We start from the raw sequence: 27,742 nt of genomic DNA, 5'->3' as shown, positions 1-27,742 counted from the left end.
TCACATTTGATCACAAGACTGAAACACTAACTGCAATGCCACTGTGCCACCCACTGTGTTATGGGGCTGTGAGGTTCCTGACTTTGGAACTGACTGTTTTACTTTTTTGTTCCCAGGCAACATACATATTGGTGTCACTCTCAATGAACAGAACCCGATGCTTCACCTCTGTTCTGATGCACTGGTCCTCTTCTGTTGTAAATGTGTCGTAACAAATCTCTCTTCAAATAGTAGCTTGACTTAAATTAGCCGGCTCTCAGTTTCTACATTCTCTCATACGGTTGTAGTAGTTAACATAGGATTTCCGACCTCAAGAGAAAATAACTTCTAATCTACACAGACTAAAAAGCCATTTTTGGGCCACCCGTGGAACTGGTGCATAGTTGACTTGTTGGTCACGTGAACATTGGATATTTTACCCAAATCAATCTACTTTATAGCATAGTTTAGCTGCAAGACTTTTCTCTGATTCTCCTGCTCATCGGAAGTGCGATCACAACGAAAGCGCCGATCACGTGAAAAGAGGCTCAATAGAAAGGTTCAGTTTGTTTCTGCTTCAGAGGTCCAATTTATTTCCGAGGCTTCTAATGGGTCAACCAGGGAGGGGATTTCACATTACATGGCCCAGTGTGAGAAAATGAACAGGCAACACATCACTTTCCTCTGATGTTTACTCCCTGACTGTTATTCTTGCCTCAAAATTACATTCACGTAAACCAGTACCAGATTGATTAACAAGAGACAATATCAAGATAATTATCAAGTCTTAACCCACTGAATATTTAAATCTCTTCTATTCATGAGTGAGTAAAGGCCACATTCAAAAGATAGTATTTTGTTTTCAATCTTGAACTGCTGTTGCAACAGTCCTAATTTCCCATCACTCTGAAAGACAGGGTCACAGTAGAGTCGAGAGTGATATAGAATACTGGATTGAAAGTGAATGGGAAAGGATTGTGACATTATTCACTTCAGGAAATGCACCCTTGTTCTGTTCTTCTGTACAGTGATTAAAGTGTACTTTTTGGATTTGCAGGTGGATTGTTTTTTGTCACTCCAATGAGGTCAAAGAACTATGTAACACTGATGGACCCATTTCAGGAAAAGTATGGAAATACGATAGCTGCTGTGCTGTTCATTCCCTCTCTCATAGCAGATGTTTTCTGGGTGGCCTGTATTCTAGGTGCACTTGGTAAGTCTCGGGCAAAAAACGGTAGTGATGTGGTGGTCAAAAATTGCCTTCACTGACAACTGACTAATTTCTGTGCTTTTTTTGTGAACAGGAGCAACTATAAGTGTGGTTATGGACATCTCCATGTACTTGTCTGTCACCCTCTCCTCTGTTGTGGCCATCATTTACACCGTTTTAGGTGGACTCTACTCTGTGGCGTATACCGACGTCATTCAACTCCTCTTCATGTTTTTTGGTTTGGTAAGACCCTTAAATGTTGATGCATTTTTGATGTAATTAAAATGGATATATGAATGAGTGACTAGTGGTGGAGATATATCTAAACATGTATAATATTGCAATTGTTTTTGACATACGCAAAATTAGAATATCAAATGTACTGTCTATTGAAATGATTAAAAATGACTTCAAAAAAAGGGCAAAACTTTGTAGTGTTATCTCCCAAACCAAGGGTATAAAGTGATATTTCTGCACTTTTGTGGTTATTTTTATGGTCTAGACTTTAACCTCAACCAAGACGTTTACTGGCACAATCCTGATGTATTATTAAAATAGTGTCTGAATATCGATATCAAGATATTACTTTTTGCCAATATTGCTTACCCCTGCGTCTGACAACATTTGTTTTTTCAATCCTCAGTGGCTCTGTGTGCCTTTTGTCCTGACCAGTCCCTACTTCAACAACATCACAGAGTCTGCTGTGAGTAAAATATACCAGGAACCATGGATTGGTCAGATAAAGCTGGAAGATGCAGGTGCCTGGCTGGATAATGTGCTGTTATTGGTAAAAGTCTTTGTCTATTATGTTTGAATGGTTGTTGAAAATGTCAAGCACTTCAATTAATGGGTAGATTTTATTAGTTTTGTTTCTTAAAAGGCCATTGGAGGGATTTGTTACCAGGCTTTCTACCAGAGAGTACTCTCCTCTGCCTCTGATGCTCAAGCAAAACTCACCTGTTTTGCTGGAGCAGCTTTGTGCCCAATTCTGGGAATCCCATCTGTTCTGGTTGGAGCTGTGGCTGCATCCACAGGTGAGATCGATGCATGGATACATTTATTAGTTGTTAAATAATAATAATTTGAATAAACATAACTAAATCTTGTTTCTCAGACTGGAACCAGACCTCGTTTGGTGGGCCCAGTCCTTATGAAAAGGGCCTGGCTGGCCTCATCTTACCCATAGCTCTACAGCATCTGTGTCCTTTCTTTGTCTCTCTGGTTGGTATGGGCGCTCTTGCTGCTGCAGTCATGTCCTCCGTGGACTCCGTTCTTTTGTCGGATGCCTCCCAAATCGCCCGAAACATCTACAAGAACATCCTCAATAAAGAGGTACTGATTTCACCAGGAGTTGTGTAAAGGTGTACACAGGAAAAATAAATATATTAAACCTCAAGAATCCTGCCTCCACGCCAAGAGGTTTTAGGCATTCATAAAGTGTTTTATTTACAGATATTCTTGAGTCAACCACATAAAAGATTTTAATACTTTGGTAACATAAATGAGCTCCTACTGCACGTGTTTTAGTATTTTGAGACATTTGTAATCATTGCTGAAGCAGTAAGTCTACAGTGCAAGCACGTGAGTGGCAGAAGGACGCTCCCTCTTCAGGATTGTGAATGTGCGGGTGCAAATTGTTACATGTCAATGTCAAAGTTTATTTACAAAGCAAAAAACTTTAAAAGCCCAAAGTGCTGTACAGAAAGGTGCAGCCGCCGGTGTTGATCCCATTTGGATCTCACAGGCTTTCCACTCGTGACATCGGAGTTGTTGGACACAAAACTCCCATTGGCCCCATGGCTGATGGGAGAACAGCACCGGTCTGTGTGGAACGCTCAGGTGATCAGGTTCTGTTGTGATCAGAAACATGCTCAGCCGCCTCCGTCTCCCGTTTAGTTAAAGCAGAGATCTGCTTTAGATCTGAACAAATATCTTGTATGTGAGATCATGCAAGTCCAACAAAGATGTCGATTAAAGAGGGCATTAATAGCTCTATGTGTGGGATTTGAGCCAGACCTCGTAATTCTCTTCTCGTGAAGTGTCCTGCTTATCTGCAGGCGTTTTTCCATGTTCTCTGTCGACACTTTAACGCTCGTTGATCTTCGTTAATCATCCAAATAATTAGGTGCAGTTTAAAAGGTGCACTAGCCTATGTAGTCTAACTTTTCTGGTGGAGTCTGCCACCTGCTTGTCTCTAGAGACGCCATTACTTTTGCCTGGAATACCGTATATGATTGAACTTATCTATTTGGCATTATTGAATAACTCAAAATGCTCAATTACCTTTCATGCATTCTTTCTGTGAAAAGGCTTGCCTCTCCACAGATCTGACCTGTGACTTTGCCTCGTGGCATCACCGGCATAGAGATAGTTTTATGCATCTTAATAACATATTCATATAGAGACAAGCAGGTGGCAGACACTAAACCAGAAATGTTCTGACTCAAACGAGCCTTTTGTTCCTTTGCCTCATGTTTAGAGACTCGTGAGTTTGCTAAATTGTTCTCTCAAGGATAAAGTTACATGTCAGGATTAACAGGAGCATTGAACAAATTAAATCTCCTCTCAATCAAAACATAAATATCCACACAGTTTAATACTCTAATACTCTAGGTCATATTTGACCATTTGCCATAATTGAAAGTATCCTCACCTCAGCAATAATAATCTGGTACTGTGACTTGTACTCCTCCAACCAGCAAAGTCCAGCACATTGTAAATCATCTGAAATCACTGACCACCTCTCTTCTCTTCTATAGACAGTAGACACATCACACAGCATACTACAAGAATCACTCTGACCTCACTCACCACGCTGGTCATCTGCACACACTCATGCCCTCTAGGGGGCGCTACAAGTCAATCACATCCAAATAAGTCACATTCAAAAACATTCTTTACCATGGCCATTCGGATTCTAACCCTTTCACGGATACTATTTACTTGTTCTGAAACTGACAGAAGATTAGAGCATTTCTTGCAGTATCAGAAGCAAATTCCATGTGGCCATTAATACATTATTCTGATATATTTAAGCAATTACCTAGAAGTTAAAAAAATCAAAAGAAAAATCTAATCTACATGAATATTACGCATGCATTTGAATATTCATGCCCATCTGTTTTGTCCTCCAGGCGTCCGAAAGGAGCATCGTGGTGGTGATCAGTGTCCATTGTCCTGTGTGGCCTGGTGGGGGCGCTGCTGGCCACAACGACTACGTCTGTGGTCATGTTCTGGTTCATCAGTGCAGATGTCCTGTACACAATAATGACGCCCCAGGTCATTTGCACCCTTTTCCTGTCCCGCTGGGTGAACCACTACGGGGCCTGTTCTGGTTTCGTGTTGGGACTGGTCCTGCGAGCGCTGGTCGGGGAGTCTTCTCTGGGCCTGCCCTCTGTGCTCCCTCTGCCCTGGGACAAGATACTGGAGAACGGTCAAAGGCAACATTTGATCCCTTTTCGAACTGCAGTAGCCATCATCATCTTTGCAACTATTCTGCTCGTGTCGCAGATCACTCAATTGATCTCATCTAAAGGCTTTTTAGGTGTAGCCAATTCAGAACTGAACATGGAAAGGATTCAAAATGATGAGAAAACTGACGAGGCACTAAATATTTCTTTCTGATGGGAACTACCTTTTGTTTTTAACTGAATTTTTCAGAGAAATTGTTACAAAGATCGTTTTTATTATTAATAGTAATATATGCCTTTTGTGTGAGTAAAATCTACTCAAATCAAGCCATCTTAATAAAAATAAAGATAGGATAATATTAAATTACCATAGGCTAATTCAAAACAAATGGGAACACACCAAATAAAAATATACCCCTGATTCCTGGCTGTTTCTTTTCATTCAGTATTTGTGGAATACAGAGCTGACCCTTCTTATAGACTCTAGTTTAAATGACCAGTTATGAGTGGGTACCCCTAAGAACAGTCCTTCTTGTCTGTCCAGACTAGCACCTATAGCTACAGGATCATTTTGTGGGAGCATAAAATAAACTTCAAACTTGAATCAAAAACAGCTTTGTTCACTTGGGTAAAAGGTGCAGGAAAGCAGATGTAGAATATTCCCAGAAATCCAAGGCACTCTGAAAATTAAAAAGCATTTACAGCATTGTTATTGACATAAAATATTGTATCCATGCAGAACTCCTTATCCTTTAAATTCTTGATATGAATCAGCCACCAATGTTGGTAGTCTTTTATCCCTTTCCTCTCCAGCACAAGGTCCAGAGCAGTGAGTGTCAGTATTATTGGAAACGGCAATATTGTTCTGGAATGAATTGAAAGAAAATGCTCAATTAAGTTTCCTAAAGAGAGAAAATCAGTCTGGCATTTGTAAATTTGCAGATGCACCTTCAATTCAATTTATTGCCTCAAAGGACCAAAGTTAAAATAGATTACAATGTTCTTAGGAAATTAACAAATGTCTCAACATCCTCTGTCCTAAGACTCTCAACAAGGAAAAACTACAAAACCTTTTGGGGGACAGTAGAAACCTCAGGGAGAACCAGTGAAAGAGATCCTACTCCAGGAGCCTCAGGCACTTCCAGATACTGTGGAGCCATTAATATCTGGGATTGTAATCAATCAGCACCAAAGCTCATAAAAGCAACACTGATGCCACACACTGGCTTCAGTCATGTACATATATGATGTCATAGTATTGGCAGATTACTGTACTTCTCTACTGTCCTACAGAATCCACTTTAACTGTGAAAGCAGTGAAGTACTGCAGCTTTATTATATATATTATATATTGTACAGCATGTACAAACTACTTTAAGTCGGCCTTAAACTTCAAGGTCAATATAGAAAAGTCAAATGTTCAGTTATTTGTTTTTAAGAAACAAAAGAGAAAAAGACACAACTCTAGACAAAATGTTTTGTGTGCATTTTATTTATCTATATAACTCAATGTATTTTTCCCCTTTATCTTTCAAATGATGTGCTCTCCAGAAGAACACTGAGAAAATGAGTCTTTTTTTTAAATAGCTGCAAACAAATAACACAACATATAATGTACCTACCCACTACTTTGTGAAAGAAAAGGGAATCTATCCATAGTAAAAGTTCATCATAATTTCAATGTCTCACTTGGACATTTACAGCATTTATTTACAAGACTTTTTTTGTCATTTCCTTTACATGATGCCCAAGGTATATACTGAAAATACAGTGCAGTTTAATACGAATAGTTTCGGCATTTTCAGCAATTCTAGCAACTCTTATCCTCCATAAAAAACACATCTATTTTTGGAAAATTATTATGGAGGCTCAAATATTATGCCACAGAAACAGTAGTACTATTATAGTGAGTTACATTAAAATGTCTTGTTGTATTTTTATTTATAGATTCAGGAAGCCCAAATATTGACTCACAAGAAGGGAAACCGAATTCAGGACAAACAAATACCGTCACGTCATGTACTTGCTGCAGACTTGATCGGGCTTTCATCTACTTCTGAACACTTTTAAAGTCACAGCGGTGAACCAGGTTGCACCTTATATTTCAAAGTAACTAGATTCTTTGGGGCGAACCCGACACAAATTGTCAATAGTCGTCGCTGCCCTCTTCCTCCTCGTCGTACTTCCTCTTGAGCGAGTGCTTCTTGTGCTTGCCCCTGTGTCGCCGTTTGGCAGCAAACTCCGGGTCGGCCTCCCTGACGTGGAGCTGCTCGTGCTTCTTCAGGAGTCCCGGCACGGAGAACCCCTTCCCGCAGGTCGCGCAGTTCCAGGGCTTTTTACACGTGTGCGTCCGCTTATGCACGTTGAGGTGGGACGCCAGTTTGTACGTTTTCCCGCACACGTCGCAGCTGAAGGGGCGCTCGTTGGTGTGGAGTCGGATGTGCACCTTGAGGTTGCCGACCTGCGTGAACGTCTTTTCGCAGAGGGTGCAGCGGTATGGCCGCTCGCGGGTGTGGATCCTCAGGTGGACCCGCAAACAGTACTTGCTCGAGAACTTCTTTTGACAAACGGGGCATGGGATCTTGGGTTTCGGGATGTGGTCCTGCTGGTGCCTCTTGAGGTCGGACAGGTAGACAAACGTTTTCCCGCACTGGGAGCAGAGGTACTGGCGGTCCCCGATGTGGTATCCCATGTGTCTCTTCAGCAAGCTGGGCACGAGGAAGCGCTTGCCGCATCGCTCGCACATGTGCGGGCGATCCCGCGTGTGCCAGCGCTCGTGATTGGACAGCTTGAACGCCGTCGGGAAGGTTTTGTTGCACTGCTTGCACGGGAACGTCATCTGGCTGGTGTGGCATTCCATGTGTCTCTTGAAGTAGGTGGATTGGGTGAACCCCTTGTTGCAGATGTTGCAGTAGAAGGGCTTCTGACCGCTGTGGGCGAGCATGTGCTTGGTCAGGCTCTGCAGCTTCGAAAAGCACTTCCCGCACTGGCCGCAGATGTACGGCCGCGACGTGCTGTGAGTCTTCAGGTGGTTGTTGAGGAACGCTTGGGTGCGGAAGCTTTTGTTGCAGGCGGTGCACACGAACGGCTTCTCTCCCGTGTGGATGCGCTCGTGGTCGATCAGCTTGGACTGATAGGGGAAACTCTTGTCGCACACGCTGCACGTGTATCTGTCCGAGGGCGGGCGGATCTGCTTTTTCCTCCTTATGCTCGGACTTGAATCGTCGTAGTCGTAGCGCGCGGGGGGGAGCGGCGGCAGGGCGGGCAGCGACAGGGAATTGGTGGCGATTTGTGACACCCATTGGTGCAACGTAACCCGCTGCGTTTGAGGCTTTTGGGAGTCTTTGCCCCCCACGCTGCCCGGCGCCTGTGGACCGGGCGATCCTTTGACCGGCACTGGGACCACTCTGATGGGGATGGATTTAAGAGGAGTCTTGAGCAAGTCTGGTTTCTCTCCTTGCAACTGCGCTTGGGCCGTTTGGTCTTTTTCATTATGCGGCGTGCCAGGGACAGCGTTTTCTTTCGCAACACTGCCCTCGTCTGGTGGTTTGCTGTATTGCATTTTATCTAGAGTTGAAGTTGCAGTGGGATCAGAGATGTCGTCGTCGTCGTTATTGTCGTCGTCTGATATGACACCCAAGTCCCCCGTTTCACTGGGGGAGTAGGGGCAGTTGTCGTTTTGGGGGTCTTCCGTAGGTTTGGGGGGTTCAGGAGGGGGAGTGGGGGGAGGTGGAGGAGGGGGATCTGCGGGTTTTGCCCTGAAAGCAAGTGAAGACAGCACACAGTCGCCCACAGAGGAGGAGACAGTGGCTGCAAAACAAAATGAATTAGATTAACAATTTGATCACCGCGATTAATCAATGTAAAACCAAGCAAAGCACTGAAGTTTACTAATGCTTCACTTCATCCGATTCTTTATCAGTTCAAACATTTCATACCTACTCCACCACTGAAGTGCAATCAATTATCACCAAAAGTAACTCAGACAAGTAACTATTACTGTATTTTCCGGACTATGACTCGATAACAAAAAATGCATAATAGAGAAGAAAAAACATAAGTTGCACTGGAGTATGAAATGCGGTTGCAAGTGTGAAAATAACAAATAATATCACATATAAGTCGCTCCGGAGTATAAGTATATAAGTATAAATATAAGTAGAAGTCGCACCCCGGCCAAAACTATGAAAAAAGTGCAACTTATAGTCCGGAAAATACGGTAGTAACTAAAAGTAGGTGGACTAAGTAATTGTAACTGTAGTTATGACAAAGCATTTGTTAGTTTAGCTCATGTACCTTTTACCCCCAGCATTCCTTTTGCTTGCTGGTGCAGGAGGAGAGTCCTGAGGTCACCGGGGTCAGGGATGAACCCACCACAGGCCTCCAGAATCTCAGGGTCAGTTGAAATCATGGATCCCAGCTAAAACAATGACTTGAGTTAGTCACAGCATGTAGAACAAATGTGTATGTCAATGAGATATAATGACTTCCACACCTGGGTCAGATTAGGAACAGGGACAAATTGCTCCAGTTTGCACACCAGGCCGGCGATCAAAGCCTGTAGCGCCGTGTCAAACTTTGTGCCGTACTGAACTGGAAAAATCTCCTGAAAACACACAAAAAAACAAATATATTGAACATGTATCAGCGTTTAACCATGTTCTTGAGTTCTTCTGCTTTGGCATCTCGTGTTTACAACTTTAAATAATGCATCTACTGAAAAAACGTGACTTTATGTCAGTGAGGCGATTGGGATGTATAGAACAAAGCAAGGCGGCGAGGCACTCCTGTCCTGACCTCTGCTGCACAGAGGCCGCGGGATCAGTGACCAGAACCACGAGCAGTGACACGAACCAGGAGCAGTGACCAGAACCACGAGCAGTGACACAAACCACGAGCAGTGACCAGAACCACGAGCAGTGACACAAACCACGAGCAGTGACCAGAACCACGAGCAGTGACCAGAACCAGGAGCAGTGACCAGAACCACGAGCAGTGACACAAACCAGGAGCAGTGACCAGAACCACGAGCAGTGACACAAACCACGAGCAGTGACCAGAACCACGAGCAGTGACACAAACCACGAGCAGTGACCAGAACCAGGAGCAGTGACCAGAACCACGAGCAGTGACACAAACCAGGAGCAGTGACCAGAACCACGAGCAGTGACACAAACCACGAGCAGTGACCAGAACCACGAGCAGTGACACAAACCAGGAGCAGTGACCAGAACCAGGAGCAGTGACCAGAACCACGAGCAGTGACACAAACCACGAGCGGAGACCAGAACCACGAACAGTGACACGAACCAGGAGCAGTGACCAGAACCAGGAGCAGTGACCAGAACCAGGAGCAATGACCAGAACCACGAGCAGAGACCAGAACCACGAGCGGTGACCAGAACCACGAGCGGAGACCAGAACCACGAGCGGTGACACGAACCACGAGCAGTGACCAGAACCACGAGCAGTGACCAGGACCACGAGCGGAGACCAGAACCAGGAGCAGTGACCAGAACCACGAGCGGTGACCAGAACCACGAGCGGAGACCAGAACCACGAGCGGTGACACGAACCACGAGCAGTGACCAGAACCACGAGCGGTGACCAGAACCACGAGCAGTGACCAGAACCACGAGCGGAGACCAGAACCACGAGCGGAGACCAGAACCACGAGCAGTGACCAGAACCACGAGCGGAGACCAGAACCACGAGCTGCTGCATTTGGACGCAGGCGACCGTGAATGAAGCATCTCAAGGAAGAGGAAATCTTTGACCGCAAGTTCATAAAATCAATGCGCTGCACCGCTACATGTTAATTACAATTATCAAAGGTGGAAGGAAACAATAGCCTACATGTACACACGTCACATGCCAAATATGAATTAAGCTAAATACAACTACAGGTATGTTTTGGATAAGGGAACAGTGTTATAACATGAGTAAAAGCTCTTAATACCTTAAAGAATTGCTTCCGTTCAGTTGGACTTTTGAGCAGATTTTGAACCAGCACCATGAAGTTCGTTTGCGACTTCTCCACTTCTGTATCCTTCGGCAACAATTAAATTACACAGTTATAACGCATTCAATCCTTTGCGTTCAAGACTCTTACTCTTACCCCTGTTGTCGTGGGCACCTTCAACTTGTTTATTAGTGTTTGAATGGCCCGCGTGTCCGGTTGGTCATCTTTGTTCAGCAGATCCAAAATAATCTGAAAAAAGATATTACGTGGTTAAGATTGGTAAACACATACAAGTACGTAAACACATACAAGTACCTTACCTTTGCCCTGATGCCCAACAGGAGCTGAGCCTTTTGTTTGTAGCTGATGATGTCGGGGATCGTCTGAGTGACCATGTGTACAAACTCCTCCACCTTTTCAAACTGGTTCACATTCTTCTGTTTTATCACTTGCCAAATGAACGAGTACGTCAGCTGCAGAGGGGACGCCATGAGCCGAAGGGAGGCCAGAGGCAACCCGATGCCTGGGAAAGAAACAAACAATAGTATTAATTGATGTCGTATGTCGTAGGGCTGTGCCATTGATCAACGTGGCTCTGTTCACAGCCTCGCGGCGCCAAATTCTCTTCTGACTCAGTTCTATCCTTTATGGGGGTTTCTGGTTTATTGTGGAGCTCAACAGTCCAGCCCACTTCAAAGTTCTCTGTAGTTCTGAAGTCTATCTATTTATTATGGATTAAATGATTTAGTTAAAATGGCACGAGCGATGTTGTAACTAATGTTCATATCACTTAGTTTTCAGTCCAAAAAACACATGTAAAACTTAAAATTCTGGAGAGAAAAAAATGATTTCAAGAACTGATTTTAAATACAGTTATAGCTGATTAGATCCATGCAAGCTTTCACACATTATTATCATTATTATTATTATTATTTTCCTTCCTCGGAATCTCTATGGAGAGAATTAATGGAAAATATACTTCCAGGACCAGGCTGTGGGCGGTCACTGTTGAACTCCATTATTGCAATACATTACTCTGTGTGGCAGGAGATGGAGGGCACTACAACTGTTTGAATGTATTGTTTGGTGGACTACAACTAGCAATTATGTTGGTAATCGATTAGTCTTTCGATTAGTTGTTTAGAACGTGACACTACAGGCCTGTGCACATGAGATTTTTTACTACATTTTACCCAGATAAAGCTGAACTCAATCCATCTAAGGACGTCTTGGAGGAGAATATTTTCAGATGTGAAGGTGTTTTTCCTCAAAAACACAATTATTGTTGTTGTTTTCTGCTTTGCCTGAGTAATAAACCGCTTTCTCACAGCTCACTGCATGTTTTGGAGTTTATGCATAGCCCAGTTGAAAGATTATTCAATTACTCAATTCATTTATACTACTGACTTACTTATATTTAAAGGGTTTGACTCAGCGTTCAAACACTATAAGAGGCAGCAAAGTTACCCCACTTTTATTATTACAAATCGTCATGACGTTTATATGTATTAATTAGGCCCGAGCGCCACAAGCTGGCGAGAGGCCTATTAATCTCGTAAGGCCGTGCGAAGCACGGCTGCGAAAGTGCGCACCCAGTGCGCACGAAATCGAGCGCGAAGCGCTCGCCCACTTCCAAACACTCACTAACGCACTCCTTCACTCATGCACGCCCCGTGCATACTAATTAGTAGTAGGAAAATGGAACATTACCGTTGTAAACGGGCGAAGCCCGTGCAAAAGTGCGCACTAAACGAGCACTTTACATTGAGATGACGACCGCAAAGCGGTCGTCATCCCCATATAAAGCACTCATTTGCGCTAAGTAGCTCACGAATACGTTCCCCATCTCTTGCATGTTCCGTGCATATAAGCATGTAATGCAAAAAATTAACATTATTACTGTATAGAGGGCCAAAAACACAAAGTGGGCGGAGCCCACTCAAAATTAACGAAAGTACCCGTCAGTGACCAGGGACCCACACCATGAGGTAGGAAAGCGCGAGCGCTTTCCGAAAATGTATAGTTTATGATATTTGAAAAATGGGAAACATTGTTTTCGCATCGGAATATTATTCTTTCTTCTTCTTCTTCTTCTTCTTCTTCTCGGGACCAACCCCCCTATTTTTCACCCAGTGAACATTGACGAAAAGTCACAAAAATGTTCACACCTCTAAAAATCGTGCCTCTCTACATTCTGGCTATTTCCCTTTTATAAAATAAAAAAAATTGGCGCGTCAGCGCCCCCAAATGTACCAAAAATGCATTGAGAGATGGGAAATGACCCAAAAAAAATCTGATCGTAGAATCATGAAATTTGGCGCAGAGGTCGATGGTGACAAGAGAAGTAAAAAATATTATTACGGCAACGCCGTCCGCCCAACCAAATGTCGGCCATATTGCTTCAAAAATGGCTAAACATGATTTTGGAGTTTTTCCAAACGTCGTACTTTTACGAACTCCTCCCAGGGCGTTGGCCCTAAAAAGCTGAAATTTGGTGAAAATGCTACTGAGGAGTGGGACATCAAAAGTTATCCAAATTACATTGATACCTCTCACGGTCTCGGTGCGGCGAAGCCGCAAACTGTAGCTAGAATTTCAGAAATCTCCCATATTTAAAATTTCTGCCGTTTGCGCAGATAAAGTCCGAATTGCGTCAAATTAGAATCAGTTGTTAAACTCTTTGCCCTAAACCTACTTGAAGTGAAATAAATTCATTTGGCGCCACAGCGCCCCCTACAGATTTTATATGGAGGTTAAATGTTTAGTTTTGCGAAATTATATGAAATTTGACACACAACTCAATTTTAGCATCCCCATCAAAAAAGTCAATGAGACCCATGTCATAATTGTTATGGCGTTGCCGTAACGATGACCGAAACCTTTCGTGTTATTCCAATGGGGAAATCGCCAGAACATGTTTACACTTTAGACTTTCACAAACTCCTCCCAGGGCGTCAGCCCTATTAACCTGAAATTTGGTGAGACTCATCTTCAGGACCATCAAAAGTTATCCACATTTTCATTCAAAGAGTCACGGTGTCTGTGCGGCAAAGCCGCACATTTTGCCAAGAATTCAAAATAAAATTGCTTTTTGATGGTAAAACAAAGGGGAGAAGATGTGACAGCGTCACAGATTCAGCAGTAGGCGTAATAAAAGGACAATTGGGGCGCGTTAGCGCCCCCTCCTCTTGCGGCGTGGCGGCGGCGTAGCGAGGGCCGATCATTGCCGCTTGCGGCTATATTTGTTTGTTACTATTGTAAAAGAAAATCTAAACTGGAATGTAACATAAACAAGAACACAGACTATTAGGGCTGCAACAAGTCGACAAACTAATCAATTATATAAATAGTTGTAAACACTAAAAAAGTGGACACTAACCAAAATCTGAAGTGTAATAATCCATGGTAATAATAATTGGTGCTTTTGGCAGAAGAGTGCAGTGTTTGGATCAGACATGCGCGCGCACATTGGCACCATGGCACCGCTGCCAATGGGCACTCTCTTCCCATTAGCGGCGGAACTGTACGTGCAAAAGGGTCCGTGACGTCTCAGGCAAGAACGAGCGCCAAATTGCACCGTTTCCAGACTAATCCCGTGCACCTCAGAACTTGCGAATTAAGTTGGGAGTTTAAATGAGTTTATTACGTGACATAATCACGGGAGCGCAGCCGGAAGGAAAGCGACTGGCGACAACGTGAACAAAAAACACACACACACACACACAAACACGCACAAAAACGGCGCAGAAAAGGATCAGACGCGCTTTGGGAAATTGCACCGTTCAAAGAAAACGTCAGGATTGCGAGTGTTTGTGATTGACGTGAGTTTGCACCCGCTAAAAGTGCGGCAGATGTTCGATGCAGAGCGGAACGATGAGCTTATTTTCTCGAGCCGCGTCCCGCTGCCAGAAGCGCGCACACAGTTAGCTCGCCGTCGTTAGCTTGACTCACCCACTGTGTCCGCTCGCCGGTGCATCCTCGGCTAAACGCGCAGGTACCGGGCGGAACGCGGCGAATGGCGCTTCTATGTTGTAGTTTAAATTCGAAATGACGGTAAAAATGCCCTTATCGGCCTCGGCGTCGTCAGTCAAGCCAGGGAGAATAATGGCGACCGCGGGCTCTGGGCTTTCCACAACAAAAGTCTGAGGACATCCGGCGGAAGTCGCTGTTTGAAAAAATGTCACAGCGTGTTCCCCCCGCACGAGCCCTCCCGCGTGAACACCATGGTGAACACACAGGGCTGTGGTGACGAGACTGCACAACATCATGCTGCCGATTTACCATTTTGTATTGCATGAGAGTCTACTGCGCTATTGTGAGACCAAATCCAGTGTCAACATGCACTATAAATAAATCAGGATAAATAACTATTTCAAATAGACACAAATCTGGCACAGACCAGCTACAACAAAAAGCCTACACTACTATTATGTACAATAAGTGCTTATGACTATGTGTACAGTACAGCATATGCACAGACTAAATAAAGTGATTTTGGTGAATTGTAAAACAAATAGTTCGGCAAACTATAACTCAAACAAGAGTAACTTTAGTAACTGTCTGGACGTGACATCTGATTTATTATTTGAAGTTAATCATAGAAAAATATTCAATTAAACTCACCTGGACACAAGATGTTTTCACTTTCATCCACAAATCATTCTCAATCTGTGGATCAAGTCTGAGAATATTTATCCATTCAACTCTTGGCTGCATAAGCCCTGCCCTCTGGGCTTTATAATTACAGCCTGTCTTATTACTAATGAACTATTAACTGTAGAAAAAGAGTGTTGTTGTTGTTTTTTTCAAACTGTCCAGATGACTACAAAGGAACACTCCTGGACGAATGAGGGGTTAGACCAATTAAATTATGTTTAAATACGTCTACGTTTAAATAAATAGTTTAACTATTAACTATTAAACTATTAATTTACACTCTCTAAGTTTCACTGACAGCTTATCTCCTTTGTTCCCCTGACAGCCGTGTAATGGACCATGACAATCCTGTTTTCTGCAGCTCCCTCATCATGAGCGTCTGACTGCTCTGGATTGTACTGTTTATCTATAGAGTTGTTTTGAATGTTGTGTTCGGCCCAACAGTCTGAATAGTGGTTTCATACAGTTTAATCTTGAAATTGCATGTTGATAAATATTATTACATGGGTAAAATATTTCACATTTCCGTTGTTCACACATAATTACAACAGACAGTGCCACCAGTGAACATCTAATCTGCCCTACAGTATAAATATATGCACATTTCTTTGTGGGAAAACAAGAGAGGGAGAAACAATAACACCCTGTTATAAATGTACACAAATAATCACATTTAGTATTTGTTTCCATGTTTAAAATGTATACATATATAAAAAGTTATTTCTCAAAATAGAATCATGAACATAAAATAAGCCTGTAATGTTTCCACAACATTCACACACATTGGTCCAGATCTGGCAGACTTTGTCCACTGCATTGTAAACACACTTAAGACAAAGACATGACAGATTCTCCAGTTTGTTTTGCATGTACATGATATGAGCACAGATAATTGTTGTGGAAAACCTGACCACGGCTGGAGATGGGGCACTTTGCCTGCGGTCTGGACAGATTCTTATCCCACTGATTCATGGGCCTCTGCCGACTTCAGTGCTGTTTGTGAGCACCATTTCCTCCAGCCTAGGGCCAGCCTTTTGTGAGAGGAACAAGTCTCCCTTATGCCAGTGTCTGAGCTCATCTGTCCATCACACTATCTCTATCGCTCTCCTCTCCTCCCTCTTCCCTCTCCCTTCTTCGTCCCTCGTCGCTCTCCTCTGACACATACAGTATAGGCTGCTCACTGGAGGACTCATGCTCTCATGACTGACTGGCTCTGACTCAGTAAATGAACGCTTAAACACTCTGCAGGAGTTATACATCACTGGTGATGCTTTGAAACACAATGACAGGATTCAAGGAGCCTGTGGCGATGGCGACTTGCCATATGGTCACATGTTTGATGCACAGAGGCGGACGTTTGTTGAAGTGTTTGTGACCAGGACCAGGTTTACAGTTTATGACCGATCATAGCAACGTCAACAGGTGGCGGACAACAGTAGCCCAGATTCAGGCTTGTTTTTCTGAACAAGTATTTATCAGTTTTGGGGTGCCTCACGCACTCATAAAGACACCATTGTGAGGAATGCCTTTCTATATGAATTCTTTGAGCTGACCGCAAACTCTAGTACCCTTCACAATACAGTAGTGTGTGTAACCAGCAGTTCATAAATGGATTAGTCCAAAGATGAAGCCTTGCAGACTCTTACCATCTGCCGTGTTGTCTCAAAACAGGAAAGATTTTTTTTAGCAATAGCAAAACTGTTAGAACATGTCCACAGCACGTAGCACACACACTCGGGCAGACACTCAGCCGCCATAGGGCACTCCGCTCGTTCCCTCGGTCTTGTAAGTGCACTAACTGGCCCATACACTTGAGCGCGTGGAAGTGGAGAACATGGGGAGACGGCTGTGGTGAACCCTCTGTGGATGAGCCTGCATACATCTTTACAGTCCTCAGACCGCGGTTTCCGTCTGTCCGTGATCATTAATTGCGTTTCATCCACTTTGGTGCTCAGGGGCAGCCTCCTCTGCAGCTCCGTGGTGGGCGACTGCTTGGAGTGGAACGGAGATAGACACACTCGAGATGGTGTCACAAGGTGGCGCTGGGTTATTTTCAGAGTTGCAGGCTGCAGACGGCCTTTTGGACTTGACCTGAGAGGGAAGAGGATAATGAGGAGTTTATATCGCACTCGACGTTCAGAGATGAAAAGTTATTTGTTCTACTTTGTTGCAGGCGCTTTAGAAAGTCTGCGTATTGATGTCATAACTCCTCGCAGGTTCTACGGACTAACGTCAAGGTCAGAAACGTCAAGTCTAGTTATTTAGTTTATTTAACTAGTCCTAATCCTGATTTAGTCTTAGATTTGACCAAGTTAACACTTAGTTTTAACAAAATAGAGAAAAGGAATCATTTATTGTGGTCGTTATGTGGTTATTCAAGCCTAATGCAACCTCTTAGCAACAGACCGCTACACCAAGTTTGGGGAGTGAATAGATCCATCCAAAAAGCCTTTTATGAATCTGATGCATTATGAATAAAAAACCAGCTCCGTGCCCATAAGTCAAATAAGATAAGATAAGATAAGATATTCCTTTATTGTCCCACATGGGGAAATTTCATTGCACACATCGCAACGACACGACGAAAACACTCAATCCAGCCGAATAAAGTCAAAACAAGTTAATTTAAAGCGATTCCAATGCGTGTCCCGATCGTTCGTGGAAAATATAATGCGAAATCAAACACGATGTAGTAAACCGAGTTAATACGTCCACGCGAACATCTCTGCCGCGGCCCTCAAGTGCTGTTGGTTACGGAAGATTAATGGTATCACATAAATATGATGACGTAAAGCAACGAGGAAGTGGTGGAGTGCTTGTGTTGAATATTTGATGCTCAGTTGTTAATTTTACAAGAATGGTCTTCCCGGAAAGTGGTCTGTAATAATGGGGGGGACTTAGTGGCCCGATCCGCAGAGACCCTGAGGGCACAAGAAGATCCCAGAGATGCACCATTGACCACACATGAACTACTGTCATTCAGATTATTTACCGTTTATTATGTTTCTGACGCAAGAGAACGATCTGTATGGTGTCATTGACGTGGAATGGCTGCAGTTTGACGCAAAGTCTGACCATGCAAATAACATGGTATTTGAAAAGACAGTGTGTTTCAGTGTAAAGCGGTTCATTATTTGAAGAGTGGCGGGCTTTTACTATTATTTTGGTATTTTAGATGGAGTATTTTAAAATGTGGACGGCCATTTTATTAATAAATCTTAGAAAAAAAGGGGATATTATCGTTAAATCAAGCCGGGAAGCATTCAACAACAGTCCGCCATTACACTTTACTGCTCACAAGTGAAAATTTGCATGCTGCGCGCTGATTGGTCAACGAAATTTGTGTGCTTGGCTCTGATTGGCTGCCGAGAAGCTATTCGTTTTTTCGCCTAGTTCGTCCCCGTACCCCCGGACAAAAGTATTTGGACGCGGTGTTTTCAAATCCTATCTAAAAGCCTGAATAGTGGCAATGGATTTCTTACGCGATAACGACTGTGTATGTGGAAATTGACTTGTTGATTGGTTAAACATACCAACCACACCACAAATACAACACAAGCTGTGATCGGGACGAGTAGCAGGAGCAAAACTGCTCTGCTTTTTGGATGTCTTCCTCCATGGCTCCCTGCAACAAACAAATGCAAAGACTGAGAATCAGAACAGCACAAGAGCGTCCAAGTGCCAATGCAGCAGCTGAAATGTAATGGGGGAAAAAGGATTCTAATTCATTTATTTATTTACTAACCATTAATTAAAATTGCTAAAATGTTCAATGGGTAAATTAATTAGCATACAAAAAGTATTCTAATTCTTACAGACAAAGATTACCGTATTTTTTGGACTGTAAGGCGCACTTAAAAGCCTTTAATTTTCTCCAAAAACGACAGTCCGCTTTAAAATCCAGTGCGATTTATATATGGATTCATTCTGGTTGTGCTTTCTGACCTCGAAGCGATTTTGTGTGGTTTTGTTTTGCTTAATGCTTAATTATAGTCCGGTGCGCCTTATATATGAAAAATTATCCAAAAAAGACCATTCATTGACAGTGCACCTTATAGAGCGGAATAAATGATTTTATTTATTTATTCTAACCATTAATCACAATTGCTGAAACTTTCAATGTGTAAATTAATTAACATACAAAAAAGGATTCTAATTCTTACAGACAAAGTTTATTTATTTATTTTACCCATTAATTACAATTGCATTTTCTAACCGCAAATTAATTAGCATACACCCTTTTGGAACAAACCTCTTGATTTTGTTTTTACAGTAACCTGTTTTGTCTTCTATTTCAATGATTCTTAACCATAAATATATAATACAGTTGATATGAAATTGGGCCCCAAATCATAAATAATGGGGTAAAAAAAGTTACGATCCTGTTAAGATGGTGGATTTAGCTCACCACACGCTTCCATGAGACGTATAAAACTCAATTCTTAACCCTAAACCCTCGAATGCAAAACAAAGAAAGTTTAGTCCCCCCATAAGAGAAGATCTATCTATTTTCCACCTCATTTCAACACACATTCATTTCATATTGTCATCCAAAAATAAGCGAACTCTAAACTGAGTGACGTCTGTCGCATGCGCTGACTTTGACACTGGACCTCGCGCATAAATCACCCAAAATGAATAAATAATGACTCATTAAACGTTAATAGTACCAACGTTAGCTGCAAAAGGGGTAATTGTACCAAGGTCACGGAGCGTTTGCCCTTCGGTGGGCCCACAGCTGTGTCCCCGCGACCCCCGAAAATCAATAGGGTGCGCTAAAAGCATAATCGCAGTCGCAAACATCCGCTCGCCGAGTGATCGACGACGTTACCTGGAGGCGCGTGAGAGTTGAGGCACGGTGGAGGTTTGCAGGAGAAGCTGGACGTTTCCTCCGAGGCCATGTTCAGGACGTCGTTGATGTGGTCGAAGTAGAGGCTGGTCAGAAAGGAGCCGTCCTGGTAGTGGCACTGGAAGAGCTGCATCGCCGTTTCCTGTCGACCGCAAATGACCAATTGAACTCAAATAACTGTCCTCTTTGAACCGTTTCACAAGCCGCTTTTTGGGATGACCGCGGCAAAGTCACTTCCTCAGCGTGGGCCGTGACTCACACATTAAAGTCTACGATCTTGTGATTCTTGTGGCTAGCCTGGGCTAAAAATGAAAATCTTAGTCGGCTGTTTTTAATTCCCTATAAACTGTACATCTTGATTTAGTTACAGTGTTTTCCGGACTATAAGTCGCACCTTTTTTCAGAGTTTTGGCCACTTATACTGTTATGCACTTTTTGGCTGGTGCGACTTATACTCTGGTGCGACTTATAGCCTGGAAAATACAGTACTTTTGTGTAGAATATAGACCTTCTGCATAATGACATAATAATGATTTAATACATGCTTCATTCACAGTACCTTCAGATGCAGTTTACTTTTCTATTCTAAATATAAATCTGATGTCACATCTAAACAGTTGCTCAGTACTTGACAAATACCGTATTTTCCGGACTATAAGTCGCACCAGCCAAAAAATGCATAGTAGAGAAGAAAAAAATATATATAAGTCGCACTGGAGTATAAGTTGCATTTTTGGGGGAAATTTATTTGATCAAATCCAAGACCAAGAACAGACATTTCATCTTGAAATGCAATTTAAAATAATAACAGATTAGTGAATAGGTGTACGTATGCTAACGCTAACACCTTCAGTTAAAATCAGTTAAAATCATGAGGCACAGACAGAACTGTGGTAAGTGTCTGGTATGTTAACGTAACATATTAACAGTTATTCAGATAACTATAGCATAAAGAACATGCTAACAAGTTTACCAAAGCATCAGTTTTACCCCAAATCACTAAATCCATTGAATTCTTCTTCCTCTGTGTCACTTCTAAGCAACTCCACAAACTCCGGAGGTAGACGAATGTGTTAATAACATCACATATAAGTCAGCCAAATTATGAAAAAGTGCAACTTATAGTCCGGAAAATACGGTACTCATGTTACAGTAATTGAGGAGGTAATTGTACAGTTTGAATACATTTTCAAACTTGTACTTGCATTTGAAAGCAAAGGGTAATACTGTCAACTCTTTTAAAGAGTGAATATGTGTCTGCACTCATCCAAGTAGCTTCTTCATGGCAGTAGTAGTAGTAGTAGTAGTAGTAGTAGTAGTAGTAGTAGTAGTAGTAGTAGTGGTGGTAGTACTGCCTTATATCTGTCTGTAGAGAGGAGCTAACTACATTGGAACTGACATAAGATACAGTATGTGTTTATAAGGAGTATCTGTTGTTAGTAATATCTTTTTTAAATCATTTTTATTTTGCAATAGAACTTATTTACACAGATTACTTGCATTTGAGTGTATAATTCTAGCCATGTAATTCTCCTCTCTAGACCTACAAACACACATGACCTCATCGCCGGATTTGATTAGCTAAAGCTCAGAGAATATTCGGATTGTGGGAACTTTAAGCAGTTTGATCAGTCAAGTTTTGTTTTAAAGAGGATTTCAAATGCTACTAGGTTACGTTAAAAAAAGAAGGAATAAGTAACTTGATTTGAGTAGTAACTTTCATGCATATTTTGCTTTACTTTTACTTTAGTACACAGTTAGCTGCATTGTATTTGTGGTTGACTACAATTTTAGCCGTTTCCCCTCTATAACTTGTACTTAAGTAGTATTTTTTACCGTTATCACTCCCTTCTACTACTTGTAATCTTTTGGATTACTGCTTTTTACAATTTTGAGTGGAACCAATTTGATGTCATCCCTTTTTTCATTTGTCATTTTTTGTTTCGATTGTAAATTATGAATGGCACAGCTCCATCATCTCATACATTTGTCACACTTTGCCGTTCTGGATCATTTTGAGCTCTAGAAAAACTAAATTCACCTTCACATTCATTCAGTGCGGGCAATTTAGAGTTAGCTACCGTATTTTCCATACTATAACTTGCACCTTTTTTCATAGTTTAGGCCGGGGTGCGACTTATACTTATACAATATTTATGCTTATATACTTGTACTTATACTCCGGAGCGGCTTATATGTGATGTTATCTGTTATTTTCACACTTGCAACTGCATTTCATACTCCAGTGCAACTTATATATGTTTTTTTCTTCTCTATTATGCCTTTTTTGGCTGGTGCGACTTATACTCCAGTGCGGAAAATACGGTAAATAGTTGGAAGTATCACATAAATTCATCGTGCGTTCTGTTTTCGAGCGGATTATCGTACATACGCCATACTTTGTCCACACATTGTAAAGCGACTCACCAACTCCTCGTGGTCAAACGTGAAGCGTAGACTTTTGAGCATGGCGATGAACACCATAATGTTGTCTTTGTTGGACGAGATGGCTCCAAACATGTCGGACAGTTTCCTGAGACTCTGCTCCAGAGGATAAATGTTTAGCACCACCCAGCACCTGCCCGCCTGCAGATAAATCCCAGCTTTAAAGACAGTATTTTAACTATATAGTCTTTCATCCGTTTCACCGAACGTACCACTCCTTTGGGAATGTACTGAACAGGAATCTCATAATCCGAGGGGATATTCTGCTTCTGCGTCAGAAAAAAAACATGCATTGGAAAAGGCATACAATGTGCATGTTATAAAATAGTTGGAAATGTTAAAAAAGTGTAGCCTGTACAGATAATTTATTCCATTTTACACTTCATCCACACAAATGTGCTCTTCCTCTGGGCCTCCTCTTTCCTGGCAGCTCTAATCTCAGCATCCCTCTTGCCATAAATCCACTTCTGATTTGGCCAATGCTCTCAACATGTTGCTGTTCTCTTTGTTCTCTCCGGTTACTGGTGTGTCTGGTGTGTGCGGTGCGCGCTGTATTCGTCTGCCGTTCTTACCAGTAAATCCAGTGTCCTCACATCGTCCGTGATGGGCTGTCCAAATTTACCGGAGCACAAATTCAAACTTGTGAGCAAACTCAGGAGGAGATAAGGAGCATTCACAATCTGCAAATGAGACCAGTCCATAATAAGTACATTTGTTACGTCTATTTTCCATTGAATTATAAAAGATTATTGGCTACACGGTGGCTTAGAGGTCAAATCATCTAGCTAAGGGAGTCCTGACCAAGCCTGTCTCAAGAGCTGGAGATGGGTTCTGAGGAGATGACCCGGCGGCACCGAAGGATGGGTCAAATACAGAAGACAAATGTATCTACGGGGGCAATAAAGTAGCTTGTAGCATGCAAACCTTTGTATTAGCCCATTATATACTGCCTGTGGTTCAGAGAATAGACTTTAAAGCAGCTCTGCTTGTGTACAAGTCTCTCCATGGCCTAGCACCAAAGTACATCTTGGATATGTTAGAGCCATATGAACCATCTCAGACTCTGAGGACCTCAAGGACCGGCCTCCTGCTGGTGCCAGAGTCAGGACTAAACATGGACCGGCCTCCTGCTGGTGCCAGAGTCAGGACTAAACATGGACCGGCCTCCTGCTGGTGCCAGAGTCAGGACTAAACATGGACCGGCCTCCTGCTGGTGCCACAGTCAGGACTAAACATGGACCGGCCTCCTGCTGGTGCCAGAGTCAGGACTAAACATGGACCGGCCTACATTCTGGAACAGTCTTCCTGAAGATGTGAGACAGGCTTCTACTCTGACAATGTTCAAATCTAAGCTAAAAACAGTTTTGTTTAGCTCCATATGACTGAAAGGATTTTTTCTTTGCACTCTTCTCTTTTGTTTGTGATTTTATTAGTTTAGACAATCAGTTGGATTGATAATTTTTAATTTAGTTAATTTTATTGTATTTCTGTTTCTGTAATTTCTTTGTGATTTGAATGCATTTTTCCTGCTGTGAAGCACTTTGAATTGCCTTGTGTATGAAATGTGCTCTACAAATAAACTTCCCTTGCCTTACTGTAGAATAATAGTAACAAGACTTCAAAAACGTCAATCTTCTTTAAAGTCTATTTGTTAGTCTGTCAAGTTTGTACATTGAGACATGACCACTTTTACATGCATAATTTATGATTTAATGAAAAAAATACAATAAAATATATAATAAATCATATTAAAGATGATATTGAACATAGCATATTAACCTTCCTGGATCTTTAGCAACATACAGAGTTCAGGAATAGATTTATTTTGCCATTGTAGGGAGTTTTGTCCCCAGCATTTGACCCTGGATCTGGATAAACCTGTCGGGCGCGGTGCTGTGGGGGTCGGGTGGGCGTATCCTGTTAGTTCAGTCCCGTCTCACTGAAACCATTTTTATTTTAAACCTAACATTGATACGTTTACATCAGTTTCATAAGCACATTTCTGGACATTGCCGCCACAAACCAGCCAAACCTTTGCTTTTGACAGACATCCTCCTGCTCCTCTGCAGACTGCTTTTGCATTTATGTTCCCCACCCCCCATTTAGTGATCCATCTGAGACTCTATACAGGAACTGACCAAAACACAGCAAATGTAAAAGCTTTCAGAGCATCCATTAATGTCCCACGGCTGATTGGAGGTTAATTGTAATCCGGTATCTCTCTTATTATTGAGTATGGATAGTGTTACTAAATGGGAGGGGGCTGTTAATGAGAATATTTGTAACATTTAGGCCTTATTCGTCAAAGTAGTTTAAGCTGGAAGTTTCATTTTTTATTTTGTTTTAATTTAGACAAAAAAAAAAAAAAAAAAAAAAAAAAAAAAACAGTATGTAAAATATGTTTTGGTGCTTTTACGATCTCAAGAACATGCTGACATGTTTTATTCAGTAATGTGCTAATGTGCATTTTTTGCTCTGTAAGAAAATGTAATTAAAGATAATTTAAATAACAAACGTTCAGTTATATCTCTTTTGTATTGAAATGTTTTGACATATACCAATATTTGTTTCCTTTTTTAAATCAACCTGATTTTGCATGTATTTTCCAAATCTACTGACACAAGAACATCTTTCAAACCACAACGGTATTACCTGTTATTCAGTTAGTTTCCAGAATGCTGTACTTTGAGCTACAGACCTTTTGGAGTTTTGAGGCTCAATGGAAAAAGCATGTTCCTGGAATCACTAATCTACAGCATTATAATAATGTATGGGCACTTATTATGAGCTAGACTAATGCCTTTACATCCCAAAAGACATTTATGTCCAGAATCAGCTTAAAGGATTTCTCTTGTGCCACGTATTTGCAATGCATCCTGACAAATTTGAATAAGAACAACGCTCAGTTAATCAATCGTCTCTTCAGTAATGAAAGACATTATAACAGTTGGCAATTTGAAATAGCTCTAATGTTAATGTTCACTGAAAGCCCACGTGCCTTTCCTTTACTCAATATATTGACTGGGCAGAGCTTGTGTCATCCCCCTCAGCCTTGTATAAATATGCAATTAAAATTTACAATTAAATAAACTATTAAGTGTAATTTTTATTCAAACCAAAGCCTTTTTTTTGGTCTAATTAAAAAGTACAAGTAGCCAACCATATACACACAATTTAAGGATAAACCATTGAGTTATTGCAGAATAGTAGAACAATTTGGCCTTTGTTATGGACCTGAAAATGATAGATCACTCAATTGATCCTGCTTCATTGATCATTTTGTAAAAAGAAAAGAAAATCATATTTATATCGGTCATTATAATTGAAAAAAAAAAAAAAAAGTCAGTAGTAGTCTACAACTTGTATGTAATAAAAGTACAACAAACACAACCGAAACTGCCAAACTTTAGATTCTTTCTTAGGTTAATTGCGCCATGACATCACTTCATAACTTTCATAAACCCCCAAAAGTATAAAAACAAACTCACTTTCTTCCTCATATGGAGCAAAAAGCCGTGGTCGCCCGTCTCCACAGCATCAAAAATCCCGTCTTCCCAGTGCACTTTCCCCCGCGGTCAGAGCGTGGCTGGACCATGGGCCGGACACTGTGCGTAACGTCCCGCGCGCGGTCTGCAATGAGAGGGGAGCCGCGGCGCGCGCTCTGCTGCCGCTCCAGACAGATTGGTGAGGTCCGCCTACGGGGCTGAATCACCATGTCACACACACACACACACACACACACACACACACACGTACACGTACACACACGCGCGCGCGGATGGTGCCGCTGACACTGTCTGATATTTCTCCATAAACTCCCACGTATCAATTTTGAGCGTACGTCACTCCAAAGTGGGCGCTTGTTCGCACATAGAGGAATATTTGGCTTTTTATATGTAACGAGGTTATATCTGCCAAGCTTTACAAGTGGACCGCGGCCATGCACTGACTTCTGAGACCTTTGATGCAGTTTTCTTTTCAAGTTGACTAGAAGAACTTCGACTCTAGTATATGTACTTTATCAGGTATAAAGATATTGTTCTAATACTGTGAGGCTGTAGTTATAGAATCAGAATCAGAATAGGTTTATTGCCATTGTCAACACAATTCACAAACATATGAACTTGTCTTGGTGATCGATGCAACACAAAACAATAAAATAATGAACAATGAATGAGTTATAACAATAAACTATCAGATTAAAAAAATAATAGAAATGACAAATGAAAATAGGCTTATATGTAGAAAAAAATACAGTATATATATTTACAGTATTATAGCCATCATAATCACGCTGTTTTGTACTTCTCTGTGATGTATCAGCATCAACACAAAACTGAAATTTACCTAAAACACAAAACTAAAATTGTGATGTATCGCAGTTGACTTGAATATATTAAAAATAGTTTGTCAGTCAAATATATCTGGGCCGGTCAGAAGGGTCACCCCATGTTCCCCACATAGAACAAGTGCCTTGACTATGGAGGTACTACTTTCCCCATTATTTTTGCATTTTACCATAGTTTATTCATCATCAGGTTAGGAGTAGAGTTAGGGTTAGGAACAGTTAGAATGGTTAGGACCAGGGCTATGTATTTGAACTTGCATGTCCCGGCATGGAAAGGGCCCTCACTTTTAACTTGAATCACTGCTCCATTGTGTGGAAACGAACAGAACTCTTTCAGCTCATCACCTCCATCTCTACAATTCAAATATGGAAAATGCGGACAAAAATGACAATTTCACAATTTTTTATTGACAGCTCAACTTTATTCAAACAAGTAATCACTCAACTCAAAAGAAGAAAGTCAATCAACACGTCATTGCCCTGGGACATCCTGAATTTAGAATTGTATCTGTATATAAATATGTGTTTTTTTGACTTTGTGTACACTTTAAAATTGTGTAAACATGTGAAACTTAAATAAAGTTGTTCAAAAACGAAAGGGCCCTGTATGTTCCCCAGTGCGTTCCCCATTTCAGGTAAATGTGAGGTCCCTATGTTTCCTGGTGCCTATGTTCCCCTGTCTGTAGACTATGGGGGACACACTGTGGGAGACACACTATAGGGGACACACACACTATGAGGGACACACTATGGGGGACACACACACTATGGGGGACACACTATGGGGGACACGGTAAACGCACCCACAGCTCTCCGCAGCGCAAGAGCAGTCTTTCCTCACTGTGAGAACATTTTCATCCCCCCAGAATTTAAATGTCTCGTG

The 27,742-nt window shown here is 41.9% G+C and overlaps 3 protein-coding genes and 1 pseudogene across 3 annotated transcripts; 1 reads left to right on the top strand and 3 right to left on the bottom strand.

The window, feature by feature from the left end:
- The first annotated feature begins 929 nt into the window (after positions 1-929).
- LOC140368058 (high affinity choline transporter 1-like) lies at positions 930-5,020 on the top strand (annotated as a pseudogene).
- Positions 5,021-6,612: 1,592 nt separating this feature from the next.
- LOC140368057 (uncharacterized) lies at positions 6,613-10,664 on the bottom strand. Its single transcript, XM_072454921.1, has 4 exons — positions 10,559-10,664; positions 9,095-9,205; positions 8,896-9,019; positions 6,613-8,409 (listed from the first exon to the last, which is right to left on the bottom strand). The coding sequence occupies exons 1-4, from the start codon at positions 10,613-10,615 to the stop codon at positions 6,746-6,748; spliced, it is 1,956 nt and encodes a 651-aa protein (XP_072311022.1). The 5' UTR covers positions 10,616-10,664; the 3' UTR covers positions 6,613-6,745.
- Positions 10,665-10,684: 20 nt separating this feature from the next.
- LOC140367156 (TERF1-interacting nuclear factor 2-like) lies at positions 10,685-14,582 on the bottom strand. Its single transcript, XM_072453507.1, has 3 exons — positions 14,513-14,582; positions 10,882-11,084; positions 10,685-10,810 (listed from the first exon to the last, which is right to left on the bottom strand). The coding sequence occupies exons 1-3, from the start codon at positions 14,535-14,537 to the stop codon at positions 10,685-10,687; spliced, it is 354 nt and encodes a 117-aa protein (XP_072309608.1). The 5' UTR covers positions 14,538-14,582.
- Positions 14,583-15,675: 1,093 nt separating this feature from the next.
- LOC140368055 (uncharacterized) lies at positions 15,676-26,098 on the bottom strand. Its single transcript, XM_072454916.1, has 7 exons — positions 26,000-26,098; positions 23,084-23,191; positions 22,724-22,780; positions 22,494-22,652; positions 20,049-20,208; positions 18,751-18,842; positions 15,676-17,308 (listed from the first exon to the last, which is right to left on the bottom strand). Exons 1-7 carry the CDS (start codon positions 26,009-26,011, stop codon positions 17,153-17,155), a joined length of 744 nt encoding a protein of 247 aa, XP_072311017.1. The 5' UTR covers positions 26,012-26,098; the 3' UTR covers positions 15,676-17,152.
- Positions 26,099-27,742: the final 1,644 nt, after the last annotated feature.

This window comes from Eucyclogobius newberryi, unplaced genomic scaffold (genome assembly GCF_026437365.1).
Source record: "Eucyclogobius newberryi isolate DKJ021-1_F unplaced genomic scaffold, fEucNew1.0.hap1 SCAF_2, whole genome shotgun sequence".
In the NCBI taxonomy this organism is placed as follows: domain Eukaryota; kingdom Metazoa; phylum Chordata; class Actinopteri; order Gobiiformes; family Gobiidae; genus Eucyclogobius; species Eucyclogobius newberryi.
This window is presented reverse-complemented; position numbering and strand designations above follow the sequence as displayed.